The 9,920-nt window shown below is 34.6% G+C and overlaps 1 protein-coding gene across 1 annotated transcript; it reads right to left on the reverse strand.

Moving 5' to 3' along the window:
• Nucleotides 1-6,557: 6,557 nt before the first annotated feature.
• LOC145001001 (protein SRG1-like) lies at nucleotides 6,558-9,535 on the reverse strand. The gene is made up of 4 exons (XM_078960321.1): nucleotides 9,171-9,535; nucleotides 8,781-9,028; nucleotides 7,874-8,198; nucleotides 6,558-7,045 (listed from the first exon to the last, which is right to left on the reverse strand). Exons 1-4 carry the CDS (start codon nucleotides 9,444-9,446, stop codon nucleotides 6,779-6,781), a joined length of 1,116 nt encoding a protein of 371 aa, XP_078816447.1. The 5' UTR covers nucleotides 9,447-9,535; the 3' UTR covers nucleotides 6,558-6,778.
• Nucleotides 9,536-9,920: the final 385 nt, after the last annotated feature.

Here is a 9,920-nt window from a genome sequence, read left to right on the forward strand (position 1 = left end):
TGATGGAGAATGTGTGTTGATGGGGGATTTTAATGTTATTCGAGATGAGTCAGAGAGGTTGGGTTCCCAGTTCCATCTAACACTAACTACTACCATCAATCAATTCAAATTTTAGTGGGGATATTTGTTATACTATTTCCCTCATCTTTCTAGTGTGGTTTTGGAGAAAAATGTTCCAGATCATCGCCTAATTCTTCTTTTAGAGCATAAAGTTGATTATGGTCCGACTTTGTGTCGTATATTCCATTCTTGGTTTAATATGATGGGATTTGATGATACAGTTCATCTTTCTTAGTCCCAATTTCATATGGGGGTGTTTCTGAACAATCCTTGGATTATCTTTAAGAAAAAATTGCAAAACCTTAAAGCTAGTATTCATTTATAGATTTGAAGTTCTTAAAATAGGTTCAATTCCTAGAGAAATGAATTATAGGAACTCCTTGAGTCGATTGATTCTTGTCTTATGACTGATGACGTTCACCTAATCTCTGGGAACAAAGGATTACGGTCCAGAAAGATATGTCTGACCTGGAGCATTTGAAGTAGGTGGATTTAGCTCATAAGGTGAAGATTCAGTAGGTAGCTGAGGGAGACAAGAATCCAAGTTATTTTTCATGGCAATTTTAAGAGATCGAGGCAGAAATTGTCTATTTGGTGTCTATTTAAAGTTAGGGTGTGGGTTGATAACCTGGATTTGGTTATAGAAGAGTTTCACAGCTTCTACCGGTCTCTTTTCTCCAAGCAGCGAGGGGTTCGACCTCACACTGAAGTCACCCATTGTTCTACTTTATTGGTTTCTCAGATTCAGTTTATTCAGGCTCCCTTTTCTTGAAAGGAAACCAAAAAGGCATTTTAGGATTGTGGTTCTTCTAAGGCTTCGGGGCTAGATGGTTTTTCCTTTGGTTTTCTCAAGCGGTGTTGGGATCTTATCGAGGAGGATGTGGTCGCTTTTGTTATGCATTTTTTTCTCATTCGTCTATCCCAAAAGGGTGCAATACCTCTTTTTTTCACCGTTATCCCAAAATTTAGGGACCCGAAGACTGTTAGAGATTTTAGACCTATTAGTCTAATTGGGTGCCAATACAAAATTATTGTTAAACTTTTAGCTAATAGGTAAGCAGAAGTTATTGGCTTAGTTGTGAGTATGGAATAGACTTCTTTTATCAAGGTTAGAAAAATCTTAGATGGGCCTTTTCTTCTTAACGAGGTGGTATCTTAGTGTAAGGCATCAAAAAATCTACTTTTGATCTTTAAAGTGGATTTTGAAAAAGCCTATGATTCTCTTTCATGGGAGTATCGTCATGAAATTATGGAGATTATGGGGTTTTGTTCGAGATAGTGTGGTTGGATTATGGAGTTGCTTCACTCTGCTAGGGCTTTGGTGTTGGTTAATGGTTCCCCTTCCAGATACAGATCGGGTTCAGATAGGTAGATCCACTTTCTCATTTTCTTTTTATTTTAGCTATAGAGGGTTTGCATGTTGCCCTAATCAAGGTTAAGGCTGCTAATGTATTCAAGGGCATTTCTATCAGTGGCATTGATATTTCTCATCTTATGTTCGCTGATGATGTAATGTTGCTTTCTCTTTGGTCGTTGGAGATCGCTAATCATATTTTTCATATTCTTCGATGTTTCTACCTAGCTTCGGGTCTTAAAATTAACTTGTATAAACGTAAGTTAATTGGTGTGGGAGTTGCTTCTTCCTAGGTGGTTATTACTGTTGAGCATATGGGGTGTGTCTCAGATTCTCTTGCTTTCTACTATCTCGGAGTTCCAGTGGGTCAAAACATGTCTAGGGTCAATGCTTGGTATCCAATTATTGATAGATTTCGAAGTAGGTTGGCTGGTTGGAAGGAAAACCCTTTCATTTGGCGGCAAGATGACTATAATAAACTTGGTTTTGGGTTCCATGGGTAGTTATTTGATGTCAGTTTTTTCTACTCCGGTCACAGTTCCCAATCTCTTAGAATCCTTAAGGGCTAGGTTTTTTTGGGGAGCAGATTTGGACGATAGATGCATACACTGGGTCAAGTGGGATAATGTTTTGGCTCTTAAATTGAATGGAGGCTTGGGAGTTGGGAGTTTGTTCTCGTTTAATAGATCAATGATTTTCGGTGGCGCTGGAAGTTTTTTTTTACTCTCCTGATCTTATTTGGGTGAGGGTTGTGAAAGCTATTTATGATTTCGATGGAGGTTGTGTCAATTTGATTCCTTTGAGGTATGGGATGGGGCCTTGGAATTGTATGATTCTGATGCTAGCCCATCTCCGTGACTATAGTTTAGATATTCATTCTCTTTCTCTAATTTGTGTGGGTGATGGGGCTACTTTTAAATTTTGGCAAGATGTTTGGAAAGGAGATGCCCCTCTTCAGACGATGTTTCATAGGATATATTCTTTGGATCAACACCAGTACATGTCCATTATAGCTCATATGTCTCTAGGATGGGGTGAGGAAAATTAAAGATGATTGTGAAGGGGTGGCATTGAGCAGGTTCAATGGGACCAATTCATGTTGTTGATGTAGAGTGTGCTTCTTCTTAACACTCCAAACATATTTGGGTGGCTCTGTGATGCGTCAGATGTTTTTTCTGTTGCTTCGACTCGTTCTCTTCTTGACAATAGATTTCTTTTAGCGGATGACATGGAAACTAGATTGAATAATTGGGTCCTAATCAAACTCAATGTTTCTATCTAGAGGCTATCGTTATAAAGAATACCTACACGAGAGAAATTATCTTATAGAGGTATCTAGGTGGAGTTGATTTTATGCCCTGTTTATCATAATTGTATGGAGACTATTGAACATCTCTTTGTTGGTTGTAGTGACTTGTGTGATATTTGGACCCGTGTTGCTATATGGTGGGATGTTCCACTTCCAGACTGTTTCTCTACTCATACCTTACTTTCTTGGGCGTATTAGGTTTCCTTGAAGGGAGGACAACGGAAGGCGTTTGATGCTATGGTTATGAGTACTTTTTGATGTCTTTGGAATTTCTGTAATTCATCTCTGTTTGGTTTGTCTACTCCTAGGAAATCTCTTATTTTAGATGATGTCATAGATAGATTGTATTTTTATATTTCCAATAGGTATAGTAAAGGTAAGATTATTTGGACTATAGATGGTATTTTTGGATTTCCAATAGGTATAGTAAAGCAAAGATTATTTGGACTGTCTGGCTTCATAACCCACCTTTATCTTCTTTTATTTTGTAATGAGGCTTTTCTAGCTTCTGGCTAGTTTTTTTATAATACATCCGCCGTTAAAAAGAAATAAACTAATAAGCAGTCTTTACAAAAAAAAAACATAAATGTTTTAAATAAGAAAATCCAAAAATACCCCTTAAAACAACTTTCTTATTATTTGATGACATTATCCTGTACTTATATTATATATGAATGCACAAAAGTTGTCTCTGATCTATACATGGAAGAGAGACTAGTTGATTAAGACAAGCAACATAATTAACTTCATGATGTGGCTAAATTACCACTACCGAGCAACAATACATCTTATAACATGGTTTTTAATTACATGAAACAGAAGTACCAAAGATATATAGTTCAACTATATAACATTTTCATTTAAATCTTCAAGTTTCATAAACTCTAAGTATGACTTACCCTCAAGCTTTTTATCAAAAAAGCCCTTGTAATATTCCTCAAGGGTGAGTCGTGGGAACTTTGCTACATTATGTTGTTCAACGAGGCTTTTTGCAGGGCCTAATTCCGCACCCATACTGGAGCTGTAGAATGTGGCCACCGATAACCTCTCCTTGTTTGACTGCACTGTTGCACAATGCTCTATGCTCTTATACACACCATTACTTACAATCTGCAAACACATACAATTAGGGAACAATTCAATTTGGTTCATTTTTGTGTTTTTCACTATTTTTAGATACATAACCAAAAACAATAATCAAACACATGGAATTTTTGATTATATCATTATACTTTCATTTCATCATATTACAACATTGTATTTTGAAAAATCTACCAATTTAATCATTATACTTTCATTTCATCATTTCATCAAAATACAAAACAATTTTCAATGCTAAAATTACATTGACTTTTGAAGTATAATATCGTAACGAGGGAAAAAGTAGAAGCACATTGCTATCATTTTATAGATATTTTATCATACAACATGGTAATAAGAAAAAAATGTAAGTACTTTGTTTTAATATTAAAAAATGAAAATAGGATGTCATATAAAAAGTATAACTTCAAGCATGCATAATGTTATTAGCTGCATTTAGCCCATAACCAATCAAGTGACGAACTGTAAAAACGATGTCACAAAAGATATGGTTTCGTTTGGTTTTTAAAAAAAAAAAAAGGCTAAGCCTTAAAGTTTCGAGGTCTTACTCCTTTAAAACAAAAATCCAAACAAACTCACTTTTCGGTTTCTTAAAAACATATATATCAAATTCAAATGCTAATAAGACACCCCTTAGACACTCTATAATCATTTCTATAAAAAGTCAACCTGTAATCAACTACTTGTAATCATTTTTTTCGGAAAACAATGCAATCTCAACCAATAAAATTATTCTTAGATTAGGTCCCTTGTGTTAGTTATTTTAGGGACATAAAGTGAGAATAACGGGAATGGGTAACTGGGTTTTTGTTGGTTGATAATAATTAATTTAATTATTTATTGTGGGTTGAAAACCCTATATGCTCACCAGGCTCCCAAGCCTGACCCACTCAGTTTTATTTGTATTACAGAAAGTGGCGGAAGGGCATGAGATGGACGAACCATCAAGTTGTTTTGTTTACAAGTCTGCATATGTTTATATTTGTTATATGACTTGTAATGTATTCGTTTATGCTTATTGGTCTATATCGGAACATGACACCTCGAGTTTTGATTATAATGAAAATACATTTCTTTTATGAAATGCTTTGGTAAACATTGTTTTATCATGTTTTGTTTTTGGGAACAAATTCCGCAACTCTTTCAAATCAAAAGGATTTACTCTGAAAATATTTAAAAACATAAGTGAAAATCGGTCTTTTTTGGCCGGGATTTTGGGGATGTCACACATTGCTATTAATGACAAGCCCAGAAACACAGGCGTTAGATATCACGGGTTTGAATCTTCCATCGTTACTCCACCTCCCGAGACAGGTGATCGGCTGCCAATAGTAGCAGATGCTATCGAGAGTTATAAAGTTATAGAAAAGATGCACGATTCTCCTATTCATTCAAAATAGCCGCTTCACATATGGTTGTTCACAATGCTAAGTATTGAAGTGGTAGTGCACCTGTTGGTTTTTTTGGAGGAAATGAACGAATGTCTGGTATTGATGCTTCAGAATATAACTTGATACACCCCCCTCGGGGTTTTCTAATTTAGCGGGTGAAGGTGGTTTTTCACATGGTTCTTTCAATCGTTTTTCTTTCTTGGATGAAATACAAAAAACTTTGGACATCAGGAGATCTATAGGATATAATACGGATGGTTGTTTTGATCGAGTAAAGGAGCATGTTGAAGGTCATAAGGGTAGAAAAGTATTTCCATGAATTGTCTTTCTATTTATTTCCAAGGAGCAGGATATTGTGACAAGCGAGGGTGGGTTAGATCCTTATGTTCTAAATATAAGGTAAATTTTTTAGCCATTCAAGAAACAAAGTTCGAAAATATATATTTGATGGCGGTTTGTTCTTTTTGGGGGAATTTGTATTTTACTCATATTTCCATTACATGGGAGATTATTTTCGATAATTATATTGCAGTTAAGAGTGTTTGGTTAACTTCGGGTCTTCACATTTTGGTTGTTTTGATATATGCTCCTCAAGCTGTTGAGTCGAAAAAGGTAGCTTTGGTTGTAGCTTCATCAGATGTTCGTATCTTTGATGGAGAATGTGTGTTGATGGGGGATTTTAATGTTATTCGAGATGAGTCAGAGAGGTTGGGTTCCCAGTTCCATCTAACACTAACTACTACCATCAATCAATTCAAATTTTAGTGGGGATATTTGTTATACTATTTCCCTCATCTTTCTAGTGTGGTTTTGGAGAAAAATGTTCCAGATCATCGCCTAATTCTTCTTTTAGAGCATAAAGTTGATTATGGTCCGACTCTGTTTCGTATATTCCATTCTTGGTTTAATATGATGGGATTTGATGATACAGTCCATCTTTCTTAGTCCCAATTTCATATGGGGGTGTTTCAGAACAATCCTTGGATTATCTTTAAGAAAAAATTGCAAAACCTTAAAGCTAGTATTCATTTATAGATTTGAAGTTCTCAAAATAGGTTCAATTCCTAGAGAAATGAATTGTAGGAACTCCTTGAGTCGATTGATTCTTGTCTTATGACTGATAACGTTCACCTAATCTCTGGGAACAAAGGATTACGGTCCAGAAAGATATGTCTGGCTTCATAACCCACCTTTATCTTCTTTTATTTTGTAATGAGGCTTTTCTAGCTTCTGGCTAGTTTTTTATAATACATCCGCCGTTAAAAAGAAATAAACTAATAAGCAGTCTTTACAAAAAAAAACATAAATGTTTTAAATAAGAAAATCCAAAAATACCCCTTAAAACAACTTTCTTATTATTTGATGACATTATCCTGTACTTACATTATATATGAATGCACAAAAGTTGTCTCTGATCTATACATGGAAGAGAGACTAGTTGGTTAAGACAAGCAACATAATTAACTTCATGATGTGGCTAAATTACCACTACCGAGTAACAATACATCTTATAACATGGTTTTTAATTACATGAAACAGAAGTACCAAAGATATATAGTTCAACTATATAACATTTTCATTGAAATCTTCAAGTTTCATAAACTCTAAGTATGACTTACCCTTAAGCTTTCGATCAAAAAAGCCCTTGTAATATTCCTCAAGGGTGAGTCGCTGGAACTTTGCTACATTATGTTGTTCAACGAGGCTTTTTGCAGGGCCTAATTCCGCACCCATACTGGAGCTGTAGAATGTGGCCACCGATAACCTCTCCTTGTTTGACTGCACTGTTGCACAATGCTCTATGCTCTTATACACACCATTACTTACAATCTGCAAACACATACAATTAGGGAACAATTCAATTTGGTTCAGTTTTGTGTTTTTCACTATTTTTAGATACATAACCAAAAACAATAATCAAACAGATGGAGTTTTTGATTATATCATTATACTTTCATTTCATCATATTACAACATTGTATTTTGAAAAATCTACCAACTTAATCATTATACTTTCATTTCATCATTTCATCAAAATACAAAACAATTTTCAATGCTAAAATTACATTGATTTTTGAAGTATAATATCGTAACGAGGGAAAAAGCAGAAGTACATTGCTATCATTTTATAGATATTTTATCATACAACATGGTAATAAGAAAAAAATGTAAGTACGTTGTTTTAATATTAAAAAATGAAATTAGGATGTCATATAAAAAGTATAACTTCAAGCATGCATAATGTTATTAGCTGCATTTAGCCCATAACCAATCAAGTGACGAACTGTAAAAACAATGTCACAAAAGATATGGTTTCGTTTAGTTTTTTAAAAAAAAAAAAAAAGGCCAAGCCTTAAAGTTTCGAGGTCTTACTCCTTTAAAACAAAAATCCAAACAAACTCACTTTTCGGTTTCTTAAAAACATGTATATCAAATTCAAATGCTAATAAGACACCCCTTAGACACTCTATAATCATTTCTATAAAAAGTCAACCTATAATCAACTACTTGTAATCATTTTTTTCGGAAAACAATGCAATCTCAACCAATAAAATTATTTCAAACATTAATCAGGGTTGTCTAAATGGTAAAATAGGGTATCTTTTGAGCCAACCCCTAATGTAATTCATATGAATGAAACTTTGGATCATTTAATTACCTCCATTATGTCCCCAATGTTTACTACCAAAGCATTTGGCAAAGGTTTAACGGATACCCAATTTCCCTCTTTCCGAACTTGGAGGCCATCAGTTTCATTTAATTGATAGAGGATTGTTAACCCAGTGGCATCAGAATGTGGGGAGATCCCTAACGCTGACTCTGGTTCTGGACATGGGGGATAGTAATTCATTCTCATCAACTGAACCCCATCATCAAACAATTCACTCATTTCCTCTCCATCAATCCCTAGAGCTTTAGCCATTTCACCTAAGATGGCTTTTGCTAGCTTTTTCATATCTGTAGAGTATGCTTCCAACTTCTCCCTGACAATTAAAGAATATTAAACCGACATAAGTTGTCATTGTTGTCATGTCGCTGTAGATGCCATTCATTGTAGTAGTGATAACACCAAATTTGGTGTTATACTATTTTTTTTACATGATTTTTATGCAAGAAATGTTGGTGGGTTGGATCGGAGGTGAATCACTTTTTGTTGAATTAAACAATGTATTTTTGAAAATCTTTATAAATTGGAAAAAGGTACTATACTTTAACATATTAATTTTTTTGGTGTTCAAAATTTTGTAGTGGGTTGTAGATAAATCACTTGCACCAAACATATGTTAGCATTAGTTTGGTGCCAAAATGGTGTTATTCGATAATGATATTAAAAAATTGTGTAAAAATGGTGCCAAAGATGGGATTTGGTGTGAGTTGGAGATGCCCTCTGTATCATAATCATTTTATATATATATATATATATATATATATATATATATATATATATATATATATATATATATATATATATATATATATATATATATATATATATATATCCAATCCAAAAAACACAATGGAAACTTGTACGCTAAAAGGTTTCATATCGAGATGGAAGAAAGAACCTCAGAACGGGAGGTAACTTCTGAAATAATTTGGAATTTCTGATATTATGTGGAAGGGTATTTACGTAAAACATGTCACACCAATCAAGCTTCTGTTCCTCGGATACAACAAAAAGCTGACCGAAACCTTCTTGGCTGTCTTCTTTCTGCCAAAGCTTTTGTTTCTCCTCCATCGGAAGCTTAAAGAAGCTCAAGACTTCCCTCTTGAAATCCTCTAATAGGGATTCACTTATTCCATGGTTGATAACCTGTTTTAATCAAGCATACCAAATTTCTTACAAAAATCATTGCAGATACTTTGGATTTTATCACGATTTTGCTATCCTAACCACAAACACCATTTAATAAGGATTAAACAGAGACACGTACGTAGAGTTGGTGAACGCTTACCTGAAAGAAACCCCATTCTTTAGCAGCTGTATGAAGTTTACTGAGCTCATAGGAATACGTGGAAGATTGAGAATCGATTGAAAATAAGATGTGAAGATCAATGACAGGTACAGAGAGAATCGAGGTGTCATCGGATGAAGTGAGTAAGGGTTTCTCATGATCTTGGCGAACATAACGAGGTGGGATCTTTGTCATGGATTGCTTAGCAAGTTCTTGAACACTTGGTACTATCAGTGATCTCCCGAAACTGATACCTACATCCATGTGATTTTCCATGGACAGTAAAGTCTACAAAAATACTACGCCTATATATAATCGAAAGAAAGCTGATATACTATTCTAAACTACTGTACCTTTTACACATGTTTTCGGGTATTTATTAATAATATGGTGAGTAAATTACATAAATGGTCCCTTATGGTTGATGGTGTGTCTCACTCTCATTCCAAGTTTTTTTTTCTAACGATATGCTCTATGTGGTTGTATTTTGTCTTGGTGTTGGTCCTACCTTCATGGAACGTTAGTTTGCTTGATTCTCGCATGTTCTTTAGAACAGCGACACATTATGACATACTCCTAAAACCACATATATTTGGACTTAAACTATTAATCCTATGAACAAAAGACATCTCACTACACAGTTGGATCAAATGTGTTTTGGTGTTTCTCACATAAGCGCATAACAACCATTTCCTTGGACCAAAGGTCTTTTGGTGTTTCTCACATAATAACAACCATTTCCTTCGCCCT

The sequence above is a fragment of the Lactuca saligna genome, chromosome 1 (assembly GCF_052625555.1).
Source record: "Lactuca saligna cultivar CGN05327 chromosome 1, ASM5262555v1, whole genome shotgun sequence".
Taxonomy (NCBI): domain Eukaryota; kingdom Viridiplantae; phylum Streptophyta; class Magnoliopsida; order Asterales; family Asteraceae; genus Lactuca; species Lactuca saligna.